The sequence below is a fragment of the Dunckerocampus dactyliophorus genome, chromosome 1 (genome assembly GCF_027744805.1).
Source record: "Dunckerocampus dactyliophorus isolate RoL2022-P2 chromosome 1, RoL_Ddac_1.1, whole genome shotgun sequence".
NCBI classification, from domain to species: domain Eukaryota; kingdom Metazoa; phylum Chordata; class Actinopteri; order Syngnathiformes; family Syngnathidae; genus Dunckerocampus; species Dunckerocampus dactyliophorus.
The window spans coordinates 41,706,111-41,733,368 of record NC_072819.1 but is presented as its reverse complement, the minus strand read 5'-3'; the positions used below and the strand labels follow the sequence as shown (position 1 = coordinate 41,733,368).

General features: G+C 41.1%; 3 protein-coding genes across 5 annotated transcripts in view; 1 reads left to right on the top strand and 2 right to left on the bottom strand.

The window, feature by feature from the left end:
- Window positions 1-1,576, bottom strand: part of LOC129184325 (acid-sensing ion channel 1-like) — a 53,197-nt gene extending 51,621 nt beyond the window's left edge. For both annotated transcript variants that reach the window (XM_054780620.1, XM_054780629.1), the window contains exon 1: window positions 619-1,576. In XM_054780620.1, coding sequence (XP_054636595.1) covers window positions 619-980 — 362 coding nt within the window. In that variant the 5' untranslated portion in view covers window positions 981-1,576. The remainder of the gene's footprint in view (window positions 1-618) is intronic.
- Window positions 1,577-3,248: 1,672 nt separating this feature from the next.
- On the top strand, window positions 3,249-6,948 carry spryd4 (SPRY domain containing 4). The gene is made up of 2 exons (XM_054769325.1): window positions 3,249-3,416; window positions 5,020-6,948. Exons 1-2 carry the CDS (start codon window positions 3,281-3,283, stop codon window positions 5,559-5,561), a joined length of 678 nt encoding a protein of 225 aa, XP_054625300.1. The 5' UTR covers window positions 3,249-3,280; the 3' UTR covers window positions 5,562-6,948.
- LOC129177800 (glutaminase kidney isoform, mitochondrial-like) lies at window positions 4,963-27,210 on the bottom strand. Of its 2 annotated transcripts, XM_054769289.1 has the most exons (21): window positions 27,108-27,177; window positions 26,964-27,015; window positions 26,557-26,751; window positions 25,666-26,172; window positions 24,826-24,907; window positions 19,936-20,057; window positions 19,027-19,156; window positions 16,677-16,756; window positions 16,415-16,578; window positions 15,953-16,011; window positions 11,497-11,529; window positions 11,369-11,427; window positions 11,230-11,296; window positions 11,080-11,130; window positions 9,069-9,245; window positions 8,853-8,984; window positions 8,695-8,787; window positions 7,597-7,658; window positions 7,232-7,308; window positions 7,084-7,147; window positions 4,963-7,004 (listed from the first exon to the last, which is right to left on the bottom strand). In XM_054769289.1, exons 4-21 carry the CDS (start codon window positions 25,875-25,877, stop codon window positions 6,848-6,850), a joined length of 1,821 nt encoding a protein of 606 aa, XP_054625264.1. In that variant the 5' UTR covers window positions 25,878-26,172; window positions 26,557-26,751; window positions 26,964-27,015; window positions 27,108-27,177; the 3' UTR covers window positions 4,963-6,847. The 2 variants fall into 2 exon arrangements, with proteins under 2 accessions (XP_054625264.1, XP_054625271.1); XM_054769296.1 differs by lacking the exon at window positions 26,964-27,015 and having other exon boundaries at window positions 27,108-27,210.
- Between the last annotated feature and the right edge of the window lie 48 nt (window positions 27,211-27,258).

The following is a 27,258-nucleotide window of genomic DNA, read 5'->3' as shown; positions in this document are numbered from 1 at the left end:
TTGGACATGTGGAACTGTGAAAGAATGATTCATGAGATGTATTCCATTGTAACCTTCATGTTCAAATAAACTAAACCAAACCAAACCAATGTCATACAAATAGTACTTGATTCATCGTAGCAGCTTTTGGCAATGATTAAATAAGGTTTGTTGTCGATGATAATGCAAGTGATTTAGACGTACAGCAGGATGAAGAAGCAGGCTGCAAGCATGGCCATGCAGTCTTGATACAGTCATGGAAAAAATTATTAGACCACCCTTGTTTGTTCAGCTTCTGGTTCATTTTAATGCCTGCTACAAGTAAAGGTCTGCTTGGATAAATATAAGAAAGACAACAAAAATAACTCATAAGAGTTACATTTTTTGGCAGTACAATGCTGTAGCTATTTATGTAAGAACTTAAGTGATTTTGGTTATTATCAAGAAGACCATGGAAGTTGCTAGATATCAGCTCTTATGAAACTCTTACGAGCTATATTTGTTATTATCATTATATTTGTTCAAACAAATGTCGAACCAGGCATTAAAATGGGTCAATAAACTGAAGAAACAATGGTGGTCTAATATTTTTTCCCATGACTGTACATACATGTATACACACTGCAAACAGAGCGGCACCTGTGGTTGAGTAGCGCCAGCAGCTCCCCTGCATGATACAAGTCGTTGCGTGTCACTCGACTGAACCGGAATGCGTTCAGGTTACAGAAAGTAACCGCGGGGAACGTCATGATCGGGGTCGTGACCTCATCCAGTTTGGTGACGTGCGGGTACTCCAGGTAGAAATGGATCCTGTCCACGCACACGTACAGCAACACGGCCAGAGAGGCGAAGAAGAAGACGAGCCACAGGAAGCGCCTGAAGCAGAAGCGCTCGTAGGTGAAAATGTGCGCGATGCCGTGCAGAGTTGACCTGTGCGCGAAAACTTCAATGGGTGGTGGTTGATCTGTGTTCATTTCTTCCCTTTCCACCTTCAGATCCATCCCCACGACGCTGTGTTTGTGTTAGTTGTCAGAGTCAGAGAGCAGCGTTACAATCCACTGGTTCGTTATATCATTCATTCATTCACCTGTGGCGTCAACTGTCCACCTGCTCAGGTGCAGACACACAGAAAAACACCCGAAGAATCGACTCGCCATCCCTCACGCTCACTGGTGGAAAAACAGTAGAACTCTTGTAAAGAAAAAGTCCAAAAACGCTTTTACATTTAACTATACAAGACGTCAAGGTCCGTGAACGATGTCAAGGTCCGTGAACGATGTCGGTCCATGAACGCAGCACGACGTTAAATAGCTAAAGGAAAACGTTAAAGGAAACGGAGAAAACAAGGCTTGACTTTGTGTTTCATCAGCCTGCAAATTTGCTGGTATAAGTCAAGTGAAGCGCGCATGAGGGGTGCACGCCAGCAAGAGGAGACACAAAGAAGAAGGAAATCCTTTTGGACAATTCAGCTCATTTAAGAAGAGTTGGAGCGTGGCTCCACGCATGCGATCCAATGCGAGTCTCTTTCCATGCGAGCATCTCCACCTCCCGCCTCTTCTGCTATGGACGTGCTCCGCAGTCAGACACTGGCTTGTTGTGGTCGTGAGGTTGGTTATGTGTGCGCGCGCGCGGGCGTGTGTGCGTTTGTAGGGGAGATAGGCCAGAGATTGCCACCCTGATGTTCACCTGTGAGCTTACGACTTTACTTTCACATCACCACAGCTCTAGAAAATGAGCCAGACATGACATTGAAATGTAGTGGTCTGAAAAGCATCATTTTACTGTTCATCCGTTCTTTTTCTATGCGGCTTATCCTCATTAGGGTCGCGGGGGTATGCTGGAGCTTGTCCCAGCTGACTTCAGGCGAGAGGCGGGGTGCACCATTCACACTCACACTCAACCTAACATGCATGTTTTTGGAAACCGGAGTACCAGGACAAAACCCACGCACGCAGATTCGAACCCAGATCTTCCCAATCTCCTGACTGTTTGGCCAACATGCTAACCACTCGGCCACAATCATAGAAATGAGATATAATGTGATATACTTTTGAAGGTTACAAGATATCACACTAACACTGTATTGACACGATATAGGACGGGATGTCCAATAATATGGATCAGTCGATACTTGTATAAAAATGAGATATCGGTTCATATTGGTGTCTGTTTTTCTGCTGATAATGATATCGGGGCATGAGTGATGATGTACACGCTTGTACGACGCTGGAAAAAAGACGTTTCATTTTTTTCAGAACGGTTTTTAGGGATAAATAGCATTTTATACTTGGGTCAGTACTATGCTTGCTTATGCTGCTTTGTCACTGGAACACAAAGCACAGCCGCTGATTTTTTTTTCCTCGAAAAATATTAAAGTGGCACCTGCATACTTTTCTGTATGAGTCCCGTGTGGAAAACATTTGGACACCCTTGACTTAAACAGATAATAAGTAAAGAACCGTCAAAATCAAAATATTTAAGCTTTTACATTTCCCATGATGCAACTTTCATCCACACTGACTGTTTCCAACCCCCCACACATACAGTATTACTTAGGAACTGATTATTTATTTATATCACTATTTAGAATTTAAAAGTCTAGATGAGATAACCCAGCTCACATAACTCTGACATCACCGTAGGCTCATTTTCTTCATGGTGGGCTCCCTCTGAAGCCACAAAGCAAAGGTTCTCATGCATAAGCCAATAATTACTGTACTACATACAGTTCATATCCACAGCACGCTTTTCTTTAAATGCGTGAACTCAAGGTCCCTTTTTATGTGGCTCGCAAAAGCCTCTGAATAATGTGTCCCAATATTGCACTTCACCTTTTCTCTTTTAAATGTATTTGTTATTTCATTTTGACAGAAAAATTGTACTGCACGCAGTTCTTCGAAACTTTATTATCTGATCATGCAACAAAATATTCCAAGCATTTTTTGTTATCAAAAATAAATACTTGAATGTCTGCTTGTCACCTTGACATTTTCAATTTTAAAGTTATCCATCACTTGTTAGGAAAAATATGCATAGGCAATTATGTAATAATATAATAAGGGTACATCCGTATTTATATTGATAGATATTGAGAGTGAGGGCAGCCATAACTGCGACGTGGCCCTCAATGAAAACGAGTTTGACAGTCTTGTACAGTACTAGACTATAATAATACCTGTCCAGTAGCTGGCCGAGGTGCTGCCAGGTGACTGTTTCTCCCCAAGCCTGCTGGAGGCGGTAGAGTGCAGAGCGTTTTCTGGTATGAAGAGCGGAAGCAGCTGGAGCACGTGAGCTAAAAAACATGGCGTCGCCTAGTAAGGTGGCAAGAGTTTGTAGCCTGGTGGGACGGACTTGGACTGTCACTCCTCTGTCAGCAAGACACAGAAAATTAATCAACTTGCCAGCTCGGAGACCATTCATCACGTCGACATGGAAAGGTAAGCGTAAAATAAAACACACGTATAACTTTTAGCTGCTTAGAGGTCAGTGAAGCGACGTGGAGTCATAGCTAATAATGGTTTTCTTATACATAGCTTACAATGTAGAGCTTGCTCGTCGCCAAACAAATATTCGTAACTTTCTTTTTTTTAAGTTTTGTCACGTTGTATTAAACCGATAGGATTATCTTTCAAAATATGTTGATCTAAAAATAAAAACGTGAACCTGTTGTGCAAGCCTTTTAGATACTTAATTGATCATTTGCAGGAAATTGCTTTGTTACAACAGAAAGTACAGTACGAGTAAGAAAAAAAAATAAGTGTAGTAAAAAAACAAAAACAAATGTTTTTAATCTAGGTCTAAAAGTCACAGTTGCATCTTTGCCCACTCCTCAGTAAGAAAAGTAGCTATTGGCTGTCCTAGTAGTCGCTAGATGACGTCATTGGATAATTTGGACATAATTTCACAATGCTATGTCTAATCACTACTACACTTATTACTAACCCTTCATTCCTGAGAGTTCATTGTCGTTATGGTCTGTCTATTCATATTGATTATTATTTATTTACTATTACACCCATTTATTATGATTGTGGAAAAGTCTTGGCAGTTATATTACCATATTGTTACATTACCTTATAATTTTCCTATGTAATAACTGGTAAAAACCACAAATGAATTACAGAAAGTGAATAAATGTATTGCAATTGATGTGAAACGGATGGGGGGTAGGATTAAATAAGCTTTCGTGTGATGTGATGTATTTCATTGTAACTCGTATGCATGCTCAAATAAATTCAACCATTGTCATTACCATTTGCGTGATGTTGTAAGAGATGCTCTAGGTAAAAAAGCATAACCTCGTAGGAGAGACAAAAAAGTGAGGTAAAAACACCTCTTCGGTTTAGAACTACAAATAAACTTGATTCTTAGTTTGTTCATTTAAAATTGGCCATCACTTCATAAAAATAAAATAGTTGGATATTTTATCTTGGCCAGTGCCTCAACAGTCTATACAGTGTAATAATTACATCCAGCTTCCATCATTTATCTTGCATTTACTTGTTTAACTTATCACACATTGTTCTCCCATCACACGTTCTGACACACTGACAGGTAAGTGACTGAGTCGGAATGAGGCTTTAGTGTAATGAGTAGTAATTTAATGAAGGTTAAGTAAAGATTTACATTTTAGATCCACCTCGGTGGCATGGTTTCATGGATGTGTCGACCTCCACTATGCTCTCAGTGTGGAGCTGACGGCTTGTGACTGCTTTGGTGCGGGGCGTACGTCTCAGCTGAACCCGCTGCTGCTCAGTGAGAACAGAAACTGCAGATCAATAAGTGCTTTCACTTTTAAGTCTCCAAATACCAGAGAACTCTCCAACGACGCCAGGGAAAAAGTAGAAAAAATATGTCGTCAAGAGGTCTTGGAATGTCGCCAGATTTAGCGACAAAGTCGCAAAGTTGGCAGCACTCCATAGTTCATCTAAATGTGTATGCTAGTTAAGTGAGATTCACAAATAACATGTCACAGAGGCTGAGTTTGTTTTAAAAAAAAAAAAAAAAAAAAAAAAAGGTTTTGTTTGTGTGTGTGTGTAGGTCTGCAGTTCCGTCTCGATGAGAGGACAGCTCACAGCAGTCTGGATCTTTTCAAGAAAGACACTGGCGTCATCTATCGCATGCTGGGTCTGGACCCCAGCCATGTGCAAGACAACCCTGAGCGTTTCCGAGACTGGGCGGTTGTGTTTGGGGACAAGAAGATCAGCAGCGGACGCCACTACTGGGAGGTGACGGTCAAAAAGTCTCAGGAGTTTCGCGTGGGTGTGGCTGAAGCACTGATGGCCCGTGATGACTGCGTTGGTACAAGCAGCTCCTCCTGGGTGTTCGGCTACGCTCAGCGCAAGTGGTTCGCCATGACCAACAATAAGATTGTTCCCGTGACCCTGGTAGGCAAGCCGGACCGAGTCGGCATTCTGCTGGACTTTGAGGCGGGGCTTCTGGGGCTGGTAGACACTGAGAGACCCAGGATCATTCATGCCGTCAGCGGTCGTTTCAAGACTCCGCTCTGTCCCGCTTTTGGACTTTGGGATGGGGAGCTGCTCACACACTCCGGCATGGAGGAGCCTCAGGGCCTTAAGTGATAGCTTCAATGCAATTGTCTCACATATTAAAAAATACAAATGAATCATTTATCGCTTTAAAGCACGTCTGATCTTCTGCATGTTCATTATTATGAATCTTGCCAAAGTATGCTCAGGCTCTATGCGTGACTGAGCAAATGTTCACGTCTGTCAGCTTGTGAACAAGACAACTTCTTTTTACACATTTCTGGTGCTACCCTTGTGGGCTTGTTAATACTGTATATTGTTTATTAAAATAACATCACTGAAACTGGCTAAACATTGTTTTCTTCACATCATGATGACATAGTGTGCGTTCACTCTTGCAGGACCAAAAATTTAAGCTGCCTTTCGCATCAAGAGCCATTTGGGCCTGTTTCCACTAAATTAAAACTCACTTGCAGCCACAAAACCTATTTGGCCACTAAATTGAAAGTAATGCCACATATACAAGTATAGTTTCCTAAACATATTGTCATGTTCCTTTTCTGTCGTGCTGTTCCTCCTGGTGGAGTGATGAACACTGCCCCTAGCACTTTGGCGGAGAATGGCACAGCAAACGCTCAACTGCGACACAGAACTTTGAAAGGCTAATTACGGCAACTGGCTGGAGCTCCGGAGTCGCAGGTGGCAGACCCGTCTTCGGTCCTTTCGGTCTGCCTGTTTCGTCTTGTACTGTGTGAAATGACAAGTGTGAACGCACCCAATAGATACAAGAACAGACCAGCACTGAGGGTTTAGTTTTATGCCTCAGCTATAGTTACTCTTAAAAACATACAAAATGATGACATACTGTGTACTGTAGTTGATAAAGACCACAAGTACTTCAATGTATGAATCAGACATGCACACTTTAGCGAGCAAACGCTATTTTGGAACATAAAGTACCAATATTGTTAGCTTATGTCATCAACATATTCTGTATTCCAACCTCTTTTGCTCAACAGAACAGTTAACCATAATAAAAGGCACAACTACGTCATACTCATCTCCAATCAGCACGAGGAACAGTGATTTCAGGGGTGGAATAAAACCCCCTGATATATATACAGTATGCAATGATCAATCGCAGTAGGATGTACTTCCCTATTTAAATATAAATTAGATTAAAACAGTCAGATACAGAAAAAAAAAGCCATATCCCATATTAAATACTGAGCAATTGATTTAAAAACAAAAATGTAACCCTGCACATCATTAATACATATCTTAACAGCATACATTCATCATCAGTCTCAGTCACCCTGTTTCATTTTGCGCTACCCAAGTGCTTTCTTGTAGTGTATTTTAAAACCTCTCCTCGTCCTTCAGTTGATGCTCTTCAGCGTGTCCATGGCAACCTTCTGCTCCTCCTTGTAGCTTGATGAATCTCCGTCAGTGTGTCCATGCTGGTACTGCTGCAGGATGGTGGCGATGACATGATGGCCAAACTGGCTGGCGTCATCCAGAGGCGTGTTGCCCCATCTACCGTTGAACACCGTTAGACAGACAGTATACAGAAGGATTGTTCGTATTGGTGTATTCTATTTTGCACACTGCCTACCTGTCTTTGATGTAAGGGTTCACTTTACATTCCTCAGTCAGGAAGATGACAGCTTCAACATGGCCTAGACGAATAATGTGAGTAATATGTTTGAGACATTAGAATGCATATTGGAATGACAAAGCAGGGACAACTACAAGAGTGCCACCTTCTGCAGCAGCAACGTGGAGAGCTGTGCGAGAGTCATAGTCTCTCTGCTCCATGTCTAAAGTTGAAAGTGCAAACCTGGAAACGAATAAGACTTTGTCAGTTGCATTTCTAACCAGAGCTGCAACAATTCATCAATGACTTATCGATTATCCAATTAACAACTTTTTCGGGATTCAATTAATGTTTTTTTATTTTAAAATGTAAATACTGAAGTAGTGCTTCAAAATGCAAAAATAACTCCAAAAAAATTGAGTAAGCAATTTATTGCAATCCAACAGTGCAAAATGTAAATTCTTGCAATTTTTCAACTGGTCGTAAAATGTTGATCAGGAGTGTAAGAATGCTACTTAGTGTGAATGTTACCTCCTCAGAGCAGAGACATCCCCGCTGTAGGCCGCAAACATCAAGTTTACCACTGACTTGTTCTAATGGTTGGAGAGGTAAATATTACTGTATGTATTCTAGCATATATTGCATCTAAGATATAAACAATTATACAAAAATATAAACACAACACTTGTGTTTGCTCCTATTTTTCAGAGCTGAACTCAGACATCTAAAATTTTTGATGTCCACAAGAGGCCTATTTCTCTAAAATATTGTTCAAATCTGTCTAAAACTGTGTTAGTGAGCATTCATAATTCATCCACCTCACAGCTGGGGCATACCCAGTTGCTGATTAGACAGCATCATTATTGCACATGGGTGCCTGAGGGTGGCCACAATAAAAGGCTACTCCGAAAACCAGTCAGTTTCACCATGAGGCTATTAATTATCGTATACGCCAATCCAGAGCATCGTAAACATGCTCAGTGACTGGTGAGTATGCTGGCCATGCACAAACTGGGATATTTTCAGCTTCCAGGAATTGCTTGCAACATGGAGCCATGCATTATCAAGCTGCAACCAGAGGTGATGGTCATGGATGAATGGCACAACAATGGGCCTTATGGGCAGACGTATGTACGGACAATGAACACAGGTGCATTGTATTGATGCCATTTTGAATGCAGAGAGGTACTGTGCATGTTTGGGATGCTCTGGATCGGCGTATACGGTATTTGAATCAAATGGTGATCACATCAGATACTGGCTGATTTTCTGACCCCCTCAGGCCCCCCATCCCACAATACAGTGCAATACATGTACATTTTGGTGTGGCCGTTTATTGTGGCTAGTCCAAGGCACACCTGTGCAATAATTATACTATCTAATCAGCATCTTTATATGCCACACTTGTGAGGTGAATGAATTATGAATGCTCACTAACATGGGCTTGGCAGATTTGCGAACAATATTTGAGAGAAATAGGCCTTTTGTGTACATGGACAAAGTTTTACATCTTTGAATTCAGCTTGTGAAAAATGGGAGCAAAAGCAAAAGTGTTGTGTTTCTGTTTTTGTTGAGTATATTGCAGGTGTCGTGCCTGAGCCCTAACGCATCTTGTGGCTTTGAACTCACCGGCTCATCATCTGACCGTCGTCTGGGGTCGTGCTTTTTGGTGAAGTGTCTCAAGTTGTCGTAGTTGTGGAAGTTAAAATGAGAGACCAGCTCCTAGAAGTGCAGAACATTCTTATCATCGTGTCGATTGAGACACAAATGATGAAGCTGTGACGTACCTGACAGAAATGAATGCCTCGCACGCTGTTCCCAAGGCGATCCAAAGGTGGAGACCAACACATCATGCCCATGACGTTGGGGACCACCAGGAGCACAGCACCTGAAACCCCGGATTTAGCAGGTAAGCCCACCTGAAAAGCAGAATCATGTAAAATATCCAATGAAAATAAGCAATTAACACTACTGAAGGTGACAACTTGCAAGCAGCGACTCACATGGAAGGCAAACTGTCCAGAGAAGTCGTACATCCCGCAGGAATGCATGAGACTCAACGTGTTCCGGACCGCCTCGGTGCTCAGCACACGCTCCCCCGTGATGGGACAAATGCCCCCGTTGGCCAGCGTGGCCGCCATGACACTGCCAGACTCACATGTGACCTCTATGGAGCACAGCTGGGATGGAAAACACTTAACTCTTACATTTGAAAGAGGGATGCTTTCCTATTTTGAAGCAACGGTTTTTGCCTTTATGACTCAAAGAGAGAAAACCTGATGATCATCTGGATGATGATGTCACGGGACAGTCACGTGTCAAATGTAAAGAAAAAGCTTTCCGGGATCAATGTAACAAAAACATAACTTACATGAAAACATGTTGGTACAAAATTGAGTCTCCAATGAACATAATCGGAACATCAATTGGTTTCCTGCTGTATTATATCTTTATTATTACCAAAATAAAAGTTAAAACCCAAGAAAATGTATGTATTTATTAAATATTATTTACAGTTTGGTTTAATTTAGTTTATTTTAAACTTTCTTAACAAAGTCAAATTGAAGTAGGTCACATGTTTACACTTGCACAATTCAAAATGTCTGAAGAAGATTAGGAAGAATCATCGCTTATTATTATTTGTTTATTGTAAAAATATTTATTATTGTTAATTATTGTTGACTTAAAAAACATTTTGGAATAGTTTTCAATTGTTATCATTGCTATATACGCTGGTGTGAAGAAGTGTTTGCCCCCTTCCTGATTTCTTGTTTTTTTGCATGTTTGTCACACTTACATTTTTCAGATCATCAAAAAATTTAAATATTAGTCAATGACAACACAACTCAACACAAAATTAAAGTTTTAAATGAAACTTTTCATTATTAAGGCAGGAAAAAAAATCCAAACCTACGTGGCCCTGTGTGAAAAAGTGATTCAGAACGAACCTGAGAGCGATGATGATAAAGGGGTAGCTCCACTTTCCCCAAGTCTCTTGAACAACCTCATCACCAGATGCCTTTCTAGGTCATGCACAGGGCCAAGTTCATCTTTCAAAGTCCCTCGTTATTGTGGGATTCTTAACCCCCCCTCAAACTAATAACTGGCTGGGCCACCCATAGCAGCAACAACTGCAATAAAGCATTTGCGATAACTTGCAGTGAGTCTCTTACAGCGCTGTGGAGGAATTTTGGCCCACTCATCTTTGCAGGATTGTTGTAATTCAGCCACGTTGGAGGGTTTTCCAGCAATGAAGCACCTTTTTAAGATCATGCCACAGCATCTCAATAGGATTCAGGTCAGGACTTTGACTAGGTGACTCCAAAGTCTTTATTTTGTTTTTCTTCAGCCATTCATAGGTGGACTTGCTGGTGTGTTTTGGATCATTGTCCTGCTGAAGAACCCAAGTTGGTTTCAGCTTGAGGTTACGAACAGATGGCCGGACATTCTCCTTCAAGATTTTTTGGTAGACAACAGACTTCATGTTTCTATTTATCGCAGCAAGTCCTGAAGCAGCAAAACAGCCCCAGAACATCACACTACCACCACCATATTTTACTGTTGGTATGATGTCTTTTTTTGAAATGCGGCGTTACTTTTACGCCAGATGTAATGGGACACACACCTTTCAAAAAGTTCAACTTTTGTCTCGTCAGACCACAGAGTATTTTCCCAAAGGACTTGGAACTCTGCCATGCAGGCCATTTTTTTAATACATGGTTCTGTAACCTTTTCCAGAGTGATAGATCTCAATTAATGTCACTTAAGTAATGTTTTAACAGGGGGAGAAATCACTTTTTCACACAGGGCCACATATGTTTGGATTTTTTTCTCCCTTAATAATAAAAAGTTTCACTTAAAAAATGCATTTTGTGTTCAGCTGTGTTGTTATTGACTAATATTTAAATGTGTTTGATGATCTGAAATATTTAAGTGTGACAAACATGCAAAAAAAAAACAGAAATCAGGAAGGGGCAAACACTTTTTCACACCACTGTAGTTACATGTCCTCACCTGAAAGTAGAAATCGAGGGCTGCAATCATGTCGGCATTGTCAGGGAAGCACTGCAAGTCCAACATCCTCACGTCAGACTTACTAAAGGCTTTTAATTATCTCGTCTAAACACCTACACAGTCATCAAACACACGTGTCCAAAATCTCACCTTTTTTTCCTTGAGGTAATAACCAATGGCAAAATTCCTATCGCCTGTCTCCCTCTCTGACTGGAAGCTGTGAAACCATTAAAAAAAGACAAATAATATCAAAGTGCCTGTAAGTGGCAGCTTTTCTTCTTGCACTCACGTCGCATTGCTGAAGCCCACATACTCCGCTCCAGCTGTGCGTTTTAAGAAGTCCATTATCTGCAAACAACATACAGGACATGACATTGAGGCTACAGTGCAGTAAGTCTAAGCAGAGCTTTTACTTACATAGTCGAACCTCTCTGCTTTATTTGTGTCGGGCTGCGGGCAAAGAAGAAAAGAAATCACTTTCAGCAGTGAAAAGAAGCGCTTGTCATTTATGCCTCTAAATGGTGCGACACAATACCAGACTTTTCCAAAGAAAGCATACACCTTACCTTGTGACCTTACATCTATTTGCTTTCTATTGAATCTTTTTATGGATTTTATTCTTATAAACTGTTATTTTATCTCTTTTTTTATGGTTCAGGTGATGTTTATTTATCCAATTCCATGTTTTATTACTCAATTTTTATTGAATTATATTTTTATTACTTTTTTTCCCAAAATTTGGCATGCACTTAAAAAAATAAAATGGTGATGCTATGTTGATTGTAGGCTCCCCTCGACCCTCACGAAGAGAAGCGGCATTGAACATGATGGATGCGTGGCTGGATGTTGATTCTGCCAGCCCTATAGATGGCAGTGTTTGCGTACTTTGACCGGTCACATGATGTCCTGGTGTATGTAGTAATGTAAACACTCTCTCCATTTTGGCCATTTTAGTTGCTTTTGCTCTAGTGGGCTCCTGATTTGGTTTTTAGGAAAGTGTTTTCCGAACTGCAGTTGTACTGAACATCACATAAACTTTTTACCTTCCCTCCCTTGAACATGGCTTTCATTGTACAACCACCTCATAACCCGTCAGTTGTTCAGTTTTCTTAACTCACATTAGCTTATGAGTATTTTATTTTTCAACACCTTTTCCTTCGTTCTCCTCATTCTCTATTCTTTTGTCTGTAATTAGAAAGCTGTGGCACTTAAACACAGGAAGTTAAATGACAAAGTGTCAGCGTGTAAAAGATATGGTGTGAATGAACGATCAATAATAGATATGGCAAAGAAGTGTGATTAAATACATTCTGCTTCTTCCGACTCCTTTTCCGACATGTTCAATTGTGCAAATGTACCTTAATGCTACTTGTTAAGCAAGTCTGAAACAAAAAAACAATACCAAACCATACTATCACCTCGTGCCAAGTGTCAGCAAGGGCGCGTGACACACCTTCTCTTGTGGATGCTCTGATTGGCCAGACGCACACACACACAAACACGCCAACACCCCCCGTCCTTCACTCATTCCCTCCCGTCCAGCTGACCTACATGTGATACTAAGCCTGAAGTTTTCCTCCAGTCAGCTGTGAAGCTAAAGCAAAACTCAACCAGTGTCCACGCACAGGTGCCATATTTGGCAATGCCCACTGACAAGTTTGACGTCTGGTCTGATGGATAAAGTCCAACGGCCGTGGACACTGAGTGCCCAGCCAATAACATCGTGATGACGCACTATGGAGAGGTTGCTGGGTGTTTTCTGACTCGCTACCAATACAAATCGCATAATTTTGGTTGAAACATCTTTTTTTTGCAGTTTATTAACAACTACGTCTTCTGGTTCGACCTCAATCACAACTTAAAATGCCACAATTTCCAGTGCTCGCGCAGTAAGGAATCGCTTCATAAACTATTCCTGTTTTGCTAAGACAACAAAAACGTCATCATGTAAGGAGGTGATGATGATTTCCAAGTGTAAAGCTACAATGTGCAATAACATATCAGCCTTTTATAATGTGTGCATTTTGTTCCATAAGTACACTCCTGGTCAAAATTTTAAGGCCAGTTGAAAAATTGCAAGAATGTACTGTTGGATCTTAAGGAGGTTCTAAGTAGAGCTTGAAAATGCAAAAAGCAGAAATGGGAGTGAGACAAACCACTTTTGGAGTAAGCAATTTATCTCAAACAAGCATTAAAGTGAAATAGGCTGTTCATCAGCTGATCAAAAGTTTAACACCATTGCTCAAAAAAACCCCGAAACTCTCCTAAAATTAAAAAAAAAAATGTCCGAAAAAGGACTCAGTAATGAGTAGCTGCGGCATTCTTGTTATTTACCTCAACATTTTTTTTTGGCATGCTTGATGCCAGTTTCCAGGAAGGTAGTGGAAATTTTGCTGGTGGTGAAGATGGCTTCACGGAGGGCATCCACTGTCTGGAACTGATGTCCATTTCAAACTTCCTTTGCCATCCATTCCCAAATGTTCTCAATAGGATATAAATCAGGGGAACACGCAGGGTGGTCCATAAGAGTGACGTTATTCCTCTGGAAGAAGTCCTTTGTGAGGGTGCCATTGTGAACTGCAGCGTTGTCCTGTTGCAAAACCCAGTCATTACCACACAGACGAAAGCCTTCAGTCATGAGGGATGCCCCCTGCAACATCTCCACATAGCCTTCTGCTGTCTGACGCCCCTGCACGATCTGAAGCTCCATTGTTCCTTTGAAGGAAAAAGCAGCCCATCATCATGATGGCGCCCCCTCCAATGTGTTCTGAGGAAAACATCACAGGTGGGATCTCCTTGTCATGCCAATAATGTTGGAAGCCATCAGGACCATCAAGGTCACATTTTTTCTCATCAGGGAATAAAACTTTCTTCCACCTTTCAGTGTCCCGTGTTTGGTGCTCTCGTGCAAATTCCAAACGGGGTCTGATGGTTATTGGACTGCACTCGGCACCAGTAACAACCTTCATTTGGGCCAAGGACCGTCTTGACGGACAGCCAATCGGACCCCCCGGCTCAGGGCCAGTAACATTCTTTTGGATCTACCACTTGACTTTTTTGTTCCATCACTGCGTCCAACCTCAGCAGCAACAGCATGCCGCGAAAAGCCTTGTTTATGTAGCCAAACAATCCGACCAAAGAGAGAAAGCAATTTTGCCTTTGCCAATTTTTCAACTGGTCTTACAATTTTGATTAGGAGTGTATAGTACTTGTTGTTTTTGCAATGTTATAATCACAATTTATAACTAGAGTGAAGTCAAATGTGTTAGCAGGATACTTCCTGGTTCATGGAGGATCACATACAGATGGGTGGTGCCATTATGGTTCTGGGGGGGTGGATGCTACTGACGCTGCATTAAAGAAATTCCTGTATTGGCATATTTGTCCAGATTTTCTCAAAATGGAATGAGTTCTTCTGTGGTTCTTGTGACATTCTCCTGAGGGTGGTGGATTTTGGTAAATGTATCCGTCCTAGTCATTGCTGTTTGACAATGTCAAAATAACTGTTTTCACGACCGTCACAACGATTCACTAAAACATCAAAACGTCAAGGGCGTGGTGGTCAAAGACTTTTGCAGAGTACTGCATACACCGTGGCAAGCCTCCCCTACGAGCTGACCAGCCTTTGTCAGCAGTGGAAGACACCGAGTTCGCCAAGTGCTTTCTCACGTACCTTAAAGTTCCACCAATGTACTCAATGTACTATCCAAAGTTTCCTTAATGAAGGCATGTCATCCTCTGGAAGTTTCACCAGTGACATACTGTATGTTCTCTTCAAAAAGTAAGTTGAATATGTTTTTGTCTAAATTGAGTTGTCTTATGGTTCCTTTTTTTATATCATACAACCAGTAGCATGGAGGAATTATGGGTGCCATGAAAAAAGAAGTTGCTAATTGCTAATTTTATTAGTAATTACCTATTTTTGGGGTCCCCAGGCAGTCAAGGGACCTTGGAATTGTCCTGAATTTTCCGCTTTATATGGCACCCCTGGCCAATATCACTCATAAATAAATTGAAAAACGTATAATTAATCCATGTAATTGGTGTCGGTATCGGACGATTTCAGTCCTGGATGATCGGTATCGGAATCAGCAGCTTGGAGTATCCCTACTTAATACTAAAAATTATCTGTAAAATATGTCACTAAAACAATATGATTTTTTTTCTTTTTTGTTGTTAATGCTGCAAACATACTGTTACTGTTCAAATCTCATGTTTGTTGTTGTACTATATGAAAAAAAACAGACATAATTAATAATAATGAGTCATTTTCAGTCTTTTTCTGTTTGTGAAATTTTGTGCTCGCGCGCTACGATCACTGGCATCCTGTGCATCGCCTGGGGGCAAAGCCTCCCCTGTCCTTAAAACCTAGTGATGTCTCTGTCCTACAGTGAGCAAGTAAAGAGAGTCTGAGGTAAGCAGAAAACTCCACAAAATATGCTTCAGAAAATCCGTTTATAGTCTGAGGGGAGGCTCACTGTGCCTTTTGAAAAAGCCTGCTATCCACCATACAATAGGCACCATAATACACTCCTGATCAACATTTTAACATCAGTTGAAATATTGCAAGAATTTTTCCATCCATCTTAAGATCCATCTTGTCCCGATGGATCTTAAGGAGGTTCTAAGCAGAGCTTCAAAATGCAAAAAGAAGAAATGGGAGTGAGACAAAAATATTTTTGAGTAAGGAATTTATTGCAAACAACAATTAAACAATTAAACAGAAATAAGATGTTAATGAGCTGATTCAAAGATCAAAAGGATTCAAAATGTAAATTCTTGCAATTTTTCAACTGGTCTTAAAATTTTAATGAGGAGTGTAAATACACCATAATACCACATAGAACACTGGTGACAAGCTTGTAGGTTTTACCTTTATTAAAGAGCTGATAACGATAGCTCCAGCATTCACCATTGGGTTGTGCGGCTTATCTGCACAAGGAATGAGAGCATGTTATCGCCAATTCACCCGTCCACCAATGAACTGCTGCGATTAGAGGAGCTACTTCACAACACAAAATCACCCAGGTAGAACATGCGTCACAGGTGATGTAATAGTTCAGGATTGCGACAAAAAAAACAGTCTGAAAACCTGATGTGATCCCTGAAGCTGCAAAACATCCCACCACTACTGCTAGTGTTAGTACTACAATATTAAAAACACAAAAAGTCTGTCAAAAACAAAGAACTCAAAATATGTAAAGTCACACTGCTATAATGTCACACTAATGTGACATTGTGCAATCAAATTTTGTTGCTCTACAGTAAACAGTGAACTCTGTCACTCGTACGCTAGTGTTGTTCTTGTTGAAAACTGGGATAGAATCTTTTTTACCTTCGTCATTCAAGGACAGTTTGTTGAATCTGAATCCACTGGGCTCTTTGCCCACAAATTGGTGCACATGCTCGCTGCCGAGCTCGTGCACAGCGATGGCGTACTCCAAAGGCTTGATGCATGACTGCAGACAGAAGGGAACCTTGGTGTCACCCACAGAGTGTCTGGACGGCATGAATAGGCGAATGGAAAAACATGGAAGAGCTGAAACATGGCTGGATGACGTCAAAATGGATGCATGCATTTAGAAGGAGATGCTTACCTTTGTCCATCAATGGTGCAAAGAGACGCACCCCATAGGTCAGGGCTGAATTTTGCAAGTTGAGGAATGTAATCAGCCACCTGATTGAGGACATGATCAGTGAAGTGCATCTTGTAACATCATCTTATGAATAATATGTACAATATCCAGTGCACTTTGCCTATTAAAATCCTTAACACCCACGAAGCGACAAAAATGTCAGCTTCCCAAAACCTGCTCTTATTAATATTTCTTTCCACTTTAAATTATTCAATCTTTTAAAACCAGTACTGGTGTCTTTGGCATCTGGTCAGGATGCCTCCCGGATGCCTCCCAGGGGAGGTGTTCAGGACACGTCCAAACGGAGGCCTTGAGGAAGACTTGGAGAGACTATGTCTCTCAGCTGGCCTGGGAACGCCTCGGTATCTGCCGGGAGGCGCTGGACGAAGTAGCTGAGGATAGGGAAGTCTGGGCTTCCGTGCTTAGGCCCTGCCTTTTACAATAATACGTCAGAACCTTGGTTAGTGTCATTAATTCGTTCCAGAAGGTCCGACTCTAACCGAAATGAACGTTAATCAAATACATTTTTTCCATAAGAAATAATGCAAATACTTTTACCTTTATTGAAGACATGATTCTTGATGTGACTGAAAACAGGAAGGTGGTGGTTGATCTCACTGCCACATCGTGTCTTTGGGAACAGTCACATCTTCATGAAAGTAAAAGTAACCTTAAATGTTCATTTATCCCCTTCCTTTGTCAATTATATGCTTTTAGAATCGTTTAATACATTTAAAACTATAATTGTAAAACTATGAAAATGTGTTTTGTGTTAACATTTTTGAGAGTCAACCGCAGATGACGTCATAGACAAGCGACGTAACGTCCTGTTCCGGTTGCCATTTTGTTTAGCTAGCTAATAGGATGCTAACAAGCAAAGACGCTTTGTGAAAAAAAAACAAAAACAGAAAAAACACAGTTGGACTTGCGCAGTGTATTAACAACACGACAAGACGCACAACATATTGTACACTAACCGGACAATGCACGCAAACTGATCCAAAATTGTGATGTACATTTTTGATGTAAACCAAAAAACATGCTAACCGGGGCAGACGCTAACCAAGGTTCCATAGTACTCAGTTTGGACTGGCAGGTGATCAATCCAGCTTGGTGCAAAGCCTTCTCTGCTGCCCCTTTTGCAGGCCCATGTCGCTGAAACTACAGTATATTAGCAATGGGGCTGTTTCTTTAACTCCTCATATTGGTCACACAGAGCCAGCTAGCTGGCCTACAATAACGCATTTTTATATCCTCTGATTGGTGGCAAGCCAAGTTATGTCCACCATGGCTGACTGAGGGGGAGGAGTTGACATCTCTGGTGAGTAGATTTAGTATTTTATTGTAAAGTTTTATGTTTTTGTCATGTTATTAGATAAATATTGATTGTGAACCGCTCCAGATGATGTTGTCGTGTAGCGTTTCTGAACACTTATACCCAAGCCGTACACTTGTTACTCTTGGCAGAGCGGCAAATTTACAGGCACCGGCAATCCACGGGTGCAGGTTTGCGATTTGTCTGTGAATGTGACAGACTGAGTCCTTCGTGTGGGCGTGGGTTGAGGAGAAGGGACGCTTGTTGAGAAAACAGTTTTCTGGTGTTATTTTGGCATGATTACGGCCTACGGCAACCAGCTTTGCTTCAATAAAGAGATTGTGGATCGACCACGTCCTTCTCGTTCTTACATCAAAGCAGACGTTACAGTGTTCATACCCAAGACGTGAATTGCCTCTCTCTGTAATGCCACATCTTGTTATATGAGAGATTTGTGTATTGTTGATGATTTGTAGAATTGCAACATGACAGAGGTGGTATTAGGATGAGGATTAAGTCGGTTACGTCCTCAGTCCCAGGTACCAAACGCACCGCCCGCCACTGACTCTCACCCTAAGTCAGCTGGGATAGGCTCCAGCTCCCACGTGACCCTGAACAGGATAAACTGTATAAAAAATGAATGGGTAGTTTGCAGTGGTATAGAGCAGCACTGTATTAGACCATCCATCCATCCATTTTCTATGCCGCATCTCCTATCCATCCATTTTCCATATAATATAATATTATATAGAAGAAGTATACTTTGGTTACTTTACGATAGTCTTTTTGATTACATATCAGCGCCAGTACATTATTATTTTAAGCTGTTGTGATACCATAACGTTATTACTTCCATCATTATTGCTCATCACCACCATGATACAATTATTGTTATGAACATTCTTCTCTCTTCTCTACCTCATTGTCTATCTTAACTCCATCGGTCGAGTTTTGCCCCATGTAGAAAGGTTTTTTTCATGAGCATCTGTTACTTACCTGGCCTCCATCCTGCTGTTGTGCATTCTTGTACATCTCATTGATTTTCTCAGTGAAAACCTCAAAGTCCGGGATGATGAACAGTTTTCTGAAGGCCTTGGTCAGCAGCATGATGTTGTTACCAACATACCTGCATGAGGATGACAGACTTGTGATTTTAAAAAACAAATATGGCGTGAGTGTACAACAGACATCTCTAGGAGATGTGTCCGATGGTTATTTTGGATTTGCAGTCACAGCTGAGCCAAAACTTTTTGTCCGCAGCACCCACTCATCCAATGAGATGATAGCGTGAGGTTTGGGATGCTAGAAGAAGAAAGTAGCGGCTTGCATTATTTATATGGGTCATTTTCTATTTAAAAAAAAAAGAAAGAAAAGTAGACCGCTCTTATTCTAATAGCATATTTATAGTACACTTTTGAGGAAAAGAAAGGCAAACAGGCCATGTGTAACATAAACAAGCGTTTCCATTTGTAGGAAATATACAGTTTAAGTGTGCACGGAGCTGTTGAGCCTCTTTATGTAATGGAGCGCAGCCATTCGCAGGCCTTGAGGACACTCAAGGCCTGTGTCTTCATGCTGCAACTCTTTGCTCGCATGCGTGCACGTGAAAGTGTCTGGTAGCAGCTGTCGCCTCTAAAACGCCTGTCTATGTCAGTCTGTGGGCCTCAAATAACACAAGCACCGTTCTCAATACAGTACCGGCACCAAAAAGCTATGAATGACTCTTGACTTTACTTATCCTATATTCAAAATTGTTCCCATGCTCTGTATGATTGACACTTTGGAAGAAGAAGTCAGCTGTAGTGACAGAACAGAGAGGGTTCATTGAGTGTACGCTCCCCCCATCCCCCACTTGGAGCGTGTGTGTGCATTGGTGGCGGTGTACATGCCAGGAGCTTTTAATACCTTCTGAAGAGCGTCTTATCCATCATGACCGGCCCGAGAGAGTCAAGTGTGAATTGTCGCATCTGACGCAAACAGTCACGCAGCCGAGGGTCAGAAGTCCGCAGACCTGTTTTTCTCAAAGCCTGGGGAGATACAAAGCATTAACTCTTTAAGCATTAAGGGTAAAAAAATAAAGGCCCGACTACACAGGAAAACCAGTGTATGGAGCACGTGTGTCTATTTTGGAGAACACTACCCACGTTTGACTCCTCACATGTATGACACCAGTCATTTTTACACACAGCTGAGACCTGTTGGCTTTTTTTTTTGTCCTTGTAAGTCATCTCAGGAGGAATTTTCTGTCAAGTATGTGCAAAATTTCACATTTGCACACCAATAATTAGAAATTTCAAATTTAGCTTCAAGTAGCTATATTTGATTTTACGATGAAATAGAAGTCCAACATTGAAGGAATTTTTATACAATTACCTTATTTAATAAGGACCTTAAATATAACAATCAGAATAATAATACCAAAATATATATAATAGTAGAAGTACTACAATTGGCAGGCAACCAGTCCAGGGTGTAGCCCGTCTCTCGTCCGTAGTCAGCTGGGATAAGCTCCAGCATACTCCCACGACCCCAGTGAGGACAAGCAGCATAGAAAATGGATGGATGGATGATCCGCAAACAAATATAATTTAGATTGTCATGCACACTAAGAACACTGAGAACTACAGTTGCCCTAAAAGGTCAAAAGAGTTCATTTGTGGAACAGAGGGAGCGCTTCAGCTTCATGGTTTGCTTAACTCCCCCAAGGCACTTGCAACCCACACTATGCCACTGCCTCATGCTACACGTTTGTGGCTTTGCTACCCACTGAGAGTCACGACTCGGTCATCACAGCACCCAAGGCATTACCAAAACGTTAAGCAGCCAGCAGGCACAGCGTGGAAGGCAAAGGTGAGAAAAGCTTTTGGATTATCTGAGACATCTTCAAGAACCAGGTGAAACTTTTTTCTTGCCGATACTATAGGTCAGGGGCCCTCAATAGGCTGCCCCGTGCCGCCTGCCAAAGCTTTTCATTTGGCCCGCCAAACATCACCCAAACCCTGAAACCATTCAGTCTCGCGAGAGAAGTGCTCATTTGTGCAGTACTTCCTCTGCTCTGCAGGGGGCAACTGCGAGGCATACGTGTCACACTGAAACAGCACTAGAAGAAGTCTTCGCATCTGAACAAATATGGCGGAATTGACTCTTAAAAAGGAAAGTTGATTGGACTTTAACGAACAAACTAACTCGCCTACAAAGTATACGTCACTTCCTGTTGACCGGAAAACACACACAAGGCAAAAGCTCCACTCTCACTAACAGAGTCTTGAACTATTTTGGAGCCTTCCTGATGACACGAGAATAGCTTGGTCACACGTTCGGCTTGAACGCCGTCCGGCACGAGTTAAGAGTTACGAGTTTGTAACGAGTTGCGAGTTTGTAATGAGCTGCGAGTGCCGCTAGCAAACCAAGCTAACGTCGCTAACCACTGAAATTCAAAGCGGTTGCCCTGCAACAATACCACACTGAAGAAAGCTTAAATGTTCAATAAAACATGTTCAATTTTATATCAGCCACACCTGTGAGGTGTCTGGATTATCTAACAGAGGAGAAGTTCTTACTAACACAGATTTGTGCACAATATACGATACCACCTGGCTCTCACAGTATCTGCTGAGAAACAATATGGCCCTTGGACAAATGTAATTGAGGACCCCTGCTGTACAGTAGGTAGTCATGCAAAAACTACAGCTTAAGACAAAGATGCGTCTATAAATGTTATGGCAGATGCAGACATTTATTCATTTGCGGAACAAATAATAGTTTGTGTCTGCAAGGTCCTAAAATCGTGGATATTCGTGTGTGGTTTAACTGATAATACAAATAATCTAAGGCCGTCCAATGATGATGAACTTTCAGATACGATAGTTATATGTCTATGAGCAAAAATCTGATAAAAAAAAATGCCTGAAGCTGAAGTAGCCATCATTTTGTGTTATTATTGAAGGATGTTTTATAGCCCCAGTATCTAACATGTATTCCTATTGAAATACATTAAGGAATTATGACAGCTTCTTTCCATTCACATACTGTAAGATGGTTTTCCCAGCGTTTCTCTACCTTTCAGTGCTGTGTAAACATTTATACAATAACAGATTGAAAGGAACAAGAGCAAACTTGTCTTTTTAAACAAACCTTGACGCTAAGAGAGTGTTTGTGCTCAATTTCACCTAGTCCCGCTCTCTCTCTCTACCTGTTACTTCTACAAACACATCGTCAGTCATCCGAAGAGGATGAACATGCCACCTGTGTTTACACACGGGTGTCTGTGCGCCATTTAAGAAGAGAAGTTACCATAGTCACAGAGGTGACCAGATGTCCGCCTTTATGTGATGTGACTATCTACTGTAATTGGACGAATGAAATGAGGAGTTGTTGGTTTGACCTGACCTGGCATGATTGCAATTAAACAGTATGTAGCTATTTGACCTTAAAATATGATTTGCAACAATAAGTACTTGCATCAAGGTCTCTGTCGTCGCCATTAAACTCCACAAAAGTCATTTAAAAAATCATGACCAATAGTCAACTAAAATAACATAACAGGTCAGTCTTAATACATTAACAAATAAGAACCAAATTACCGTAAATTCCGGTGTATAAGCCCCACTCACTAAATTTAGAGGAAAAAACATATTTGTTCAGATATAAGCTGCACCAGACTATAAGATGCATATGTCCACGTCATAAAATGGCATCCTGTGGCATGCGTGAGTCAGTGAGGATCAGGCAGCTCTTTATTTGACCGGAGCTAATCATGAGCTATGAAAAATTGGAAATTGCTCAATATAACTCCATATAACAGTCTCACCCACGGCGTAGTCTTAGAAAGAACACTAAACTCATCGCACAACAACTTAACATTCAAAATGTATACCTAATAAATATAAAAACATGTACCAATACGAGTATAAAATGATTTTAACGTTTTGCCATAATGCATTTCGTATAAGCAAAGCATTTCACCGGAGTGCAAGCATGCATTGAAAATGGTGGCTGGATGGATGACGCTGCAATGCTGCCTCTGTCCACCAGGGAGAGCCAGAGGAGCCCAGAGGGAGGCTGATGTCATTGCAGTGCCCCAATGAATACGTTGCTCAGATGCAATGCATTATGAGAAAACTTTAAAAGAGTTGTTTTTTTCATTTTAAACTTGTATTGGTACATGTTTGTATATGCCCCAGGTATACCTTTTGAGTGATAAAATGATGTGTGATGAGTTTAGTGTTCTTTCTAAGACGACACCGTGAGTCAGACTGTTATATTGTTATACAGTTATATATAAGGACCTTGTGCGATTTCCTGTGATTGGGTTGACGAGCTCGTTGTGAGTGCATTGATTGATTGGCTCCTGCCAAAGAAAGAGGTGCCGTTTCCACAGTGACTCGCAAGCGGAACAGTATTTAAACAATCAGTAGTAGTTCTGACGTTAAGGAGGTGTCACAAGATTAAAACATGGCCATAAATTAGCCACACCACTGTATAAGCCGCAGGGTTAAAAGTTTAAGAAAAAAGTAGCGGCTTATACACCAGAAATTACGGTAAATAATGCAAAAATCTGCAAAGCTGCACATTCCTATGTGGCACAAACATATATAAGAACAAAGTGCAAAGTATGAAACTCTGGACTAATGCTCGAGGTATAAACTGGGCTCTTTCAGCATGTCACACATGAACACAGCCTGAAGGAAATTTTATTAGAAGTATTAAAGGAAGACGCCTTACACCCAGCACTTTCATTAAAAATGGCATATTTACAATCCAAAGGCCAAACTTGGAAATAATTCCAAACCGCGGACATACTGAGCTAGCGAGCTTATTGCTCAGTGGAAACACGACATCACTCAAAAAACCTGATACCGAAATGAAATGATATGTCATTCTTATGCCAATATCGTCCGACATCCCTAATAAAATTATATAACACTAACTAAACACGGATGCGGCTGCTAAATGCAGGAGGGACGGCTGGCAGATCACCGCAGACAGCGTGAATGCGTATGTGTCATGAAATTAGCGTCGCATCATTACCGCCCACAACCAGCTGGGTTAGGCTCCAGCATACCCACGACCCTAATGAAGACCCGCTGTACAGAATATGGATGGATGGGTGGCTATATTGTACATATAGTACTGCAATACACCTACTTTACAATTGTAGTGTTGTTCTTTCAGTTTCAAATCCGGTGGTGTCATGTGAACGTGGGAGTGATCGAGGGGGTTGTCTTATCAGTCTGAGAAGTAGCAACTCAGAAGAAACCATTTTTATCAAAGGTATGGCCCCGCGGGCCGCACTTTAGACACCCCTGCTGTAAGGTCTGTGTATAAAAGGATCCTGGAGCTGGATGTCAAACTACAGACACTGAGCTCTAAGGGCACTGAATCCAGAGAAGACGTTCCACCGCCTATCCTGAACACAACATGCCCTGGAGCAGGTTAGCCCCACTGCGTAAGTCACCAAGGTGACATATCTTGCTAAGAAATTTTAAAAATCCTTAAACTTCCAGCATTAGAAGAAACCCTGCTTCCTAGTATAGGCGTCTGGTGTCCTTCAGCTACTATATTTATTCCTATTACATAAGAAACTCCTAAACAGCCTTCAAACATGACTGGAGGCACATTCCTGCACTGAGCTCTTAAATCATGCCTGAAGTTTCCTGTCACTAATGTCAGAGGTGTGTGTTTAGGAAACATGAGTGGCTGCAGGAGCACATGTGCTTGTGTACTTGTACACAACGTCCAAACATGACTATGATGATGAAGACAAAGCGTTGCGACAGAAGCAATGTGACTCACTGAGATGAACTGCGAGAGGGGGATCATCTCTTTGCCGTCGGTGATGGTGTAGAAAAGCAAGTCCTCCATACTGGACATCAACCTACTCAGCAAAAGAAAAATGCAGAATGCAGTCACCTACTGCACAAAACCTCAATAGGCGGCAACATGCACGAGCTACTTCATATTTACATGACACAGTCCTGGAAGTAGTAATAAACACAGTAAACAATAGACTTCTACTAATTAGGGATGCCACAAAAACATCACTTTACTTGGGCAAATGCAAATGTACTAACTTAAATATATGTCTTCCTTTAACAATTTACTTGCAGTTAGTCTTTTTTGAAAAAAACAACAAAAAATCACATTTTAAACTTTAATTTTACAGTACATTTCCTTGACTGAAGATAAGACTAACTTCAGGCAGTTCGGTTCTTCCCAACATAGTGCAAATGCAAGCACTCGTCAAAATAATCAAATACAATTATTACTCATTATACTACTGCTACTTTAATTATTTTGTAATTTATATTTTCTTTCCTGCTGATTGTAGCCACTGATTACGTTTAGTAGTTAGTATGTTTATAGATGATTTTTTAATATTTTCTATATAATGGGTAACGAGCAATTTAATCTATCATGAAAGAAGAACAAAAGAGGAGCCTGTAAACGGTCAAAAATGTGAAATAAAACAAAATGTTTCCTTAAAAAAAAGTAAGGCACCAAATGATCCAAATTCCTTCATCTCCCCATCACCAAAGATGTGGTGCAAGTGACTTTTCCAAAAATTTTAGCACGTTTTAAAGTTAAGCACACATTCCGTGAAGACATTCTGCGTGGCGGCCAACAGGGACCTACTTGGTGTCTCCTTGGTCCACATCAGGACCCGTGTGGTGATGAAGGGCTCTGTGAGTGTGAGGTGATGCTGTGACCCAGCAGGGCAGAAGAACAGCTTGCTGCGTCCTGGACAAAACACTGCTGTCAGCTCCAACTCTGGCCGAGATTGCTGCATTTTTAAATAGCTGCAAGATTCCGGGGTTAGCCGTCCTCAGAGTTTTCAGGCAATGCATTGTGATAAGTGGGGCCTAATGCTTAATAATTGAAAGGGTTTTTTTTCCCCTCACTGCTACTTGTGACCAGTGCTCAGAGGTGCTCACAGTTAGCAGCAGCTGCCGTCTCTCAAGTACATGCTGCTGTAAGGGGGCGGGGACACGTGGCGTGCTGGTTCAGTCACTCCGGGTCAATAAACAACAGCAGCTGCTCAGACCAAAGTGGATATACTTTGAGCTACTGTGCGTGAGCTAATGCTCCAAAAGCTGATGGCCCAACTGTTAAAGTGGAAGGTGTGCATGTCATGTTTGGTATCTAAAAACGACAGAAAGAAAGGAACGTATCAAGCATGTGGGAATGTGATTTTTCTCCAATTTAACATGGATCAATGCAAGAATTCACTAAACTTTTTTTTTTTACATTTTTAGAAAAATAATAATTAAAAAATGTATTTAATGTAGGGTTTCTCTATATTTTATGTGTAAATATTTCAGCCAATTCACATTTTCTGCTAGATTATGCTAGCAAATCATTACTGGTAAATGGTATGTTGAAAAAATAATGATAAAATAATTTTCTGAGTCAGGATAAATAAAAATACAGACAAATATAATGACTTATTAAAACCCTTAAGTAAGGCAGTGTGCAGTCATTTTTGCTGCTGTAAAATAGCGACATCTCATGGTGAGTTGACCTCACTGAAGCATGAACACTTTTGTCCTCTAGGTGGCGGCCTCACTCCAGGACCGTCTTTTTCCATGCAGGTTTATGTGGCGCATTTGTTAAGCGGTCGCTTGGCACTTTTCACGGCGTCTGAAATCCTTTCTGTCCAAGCACTCGTCATGTGTCATTTGCCTTTTTTTCTTGACTAGGACTTCCTATTTTCCATGTCAGCTATGAGAAAAAGAATGAGGACAGAACAGTGGAAATTAATTGTAAACATAAGTCAGGTAGCTTCAAATGCGATTTACAACACTGAAAATATTGTTCAGTAAAAGAACGAAACACCAAACACAAGACAGCCAGAAGTGCACAGAGTAACCTAAAACCTAAAACTAAGACATGAATAACATCAAATTAAAAGCACAAAATGAATGGCGACCCACCATCCACCAGTTCAAGTTTCAGCCAAGTTTTTCCAGAGAGATGATTACATCGCTGTTTAACATGTGTGGTAAAGGCAGTGCGTTAGCATGAATTAACTTGAGACAAATCTGCACATTAGCACTCAATAAGTCATCAAAACTTACCTTTATGCATTCCCCCATAGTATCAGCATTTGACACCAAATATGAGGTGAAAGAAAAATGATAAAAATACAGTAGTAGTCTATCTGTGACATCAGATAAAGTTAGCACACGCACAATGGACATGCGTCAAGTGAGACGGATGTAACAGAGA

Excerpts from the sequence above, each read along its gene's own strand:
- spryd4 (XM_054769325.1), top strand. The coding sequence starts at position 3,281 with ATGGCGTCGCCTAGTAAGGTGGCAAGAGTTTGTAGCCTGGTGGGACGG. Across the intron at positions 3,417-5,019 it reads CATCACGTCGACATGGAAAG|GTCTGCAGTTCCGTCTCGAT; the intron begins GTAAGCGTAAAA and ends GTGTGTGTGTAG.
- LOC129177800 (XM_054769296.1), bottom strand. The coding sequence starts at position 25,877 with ATGCATTGCCTGAAAACTCTGAGGACGGCTAACCCCGGAATCTTGCAG. Across the intron at positions 11,131-11,229 it reads ATTACCTCAAGGAAAAAAAG|TGCTTCCCTGACAATGCCGA; the intron begins GTGAGATTTTGG and ends TTGGACTTGCAG. Across the intron at positions 7,148-7,231 it reads CCACGTTGCTGCTGCAGAAG|GCCATGTTGAAGCTGTCATC; the intron begins GTGGCACTCTTG and ends TTATTCGTCTAG.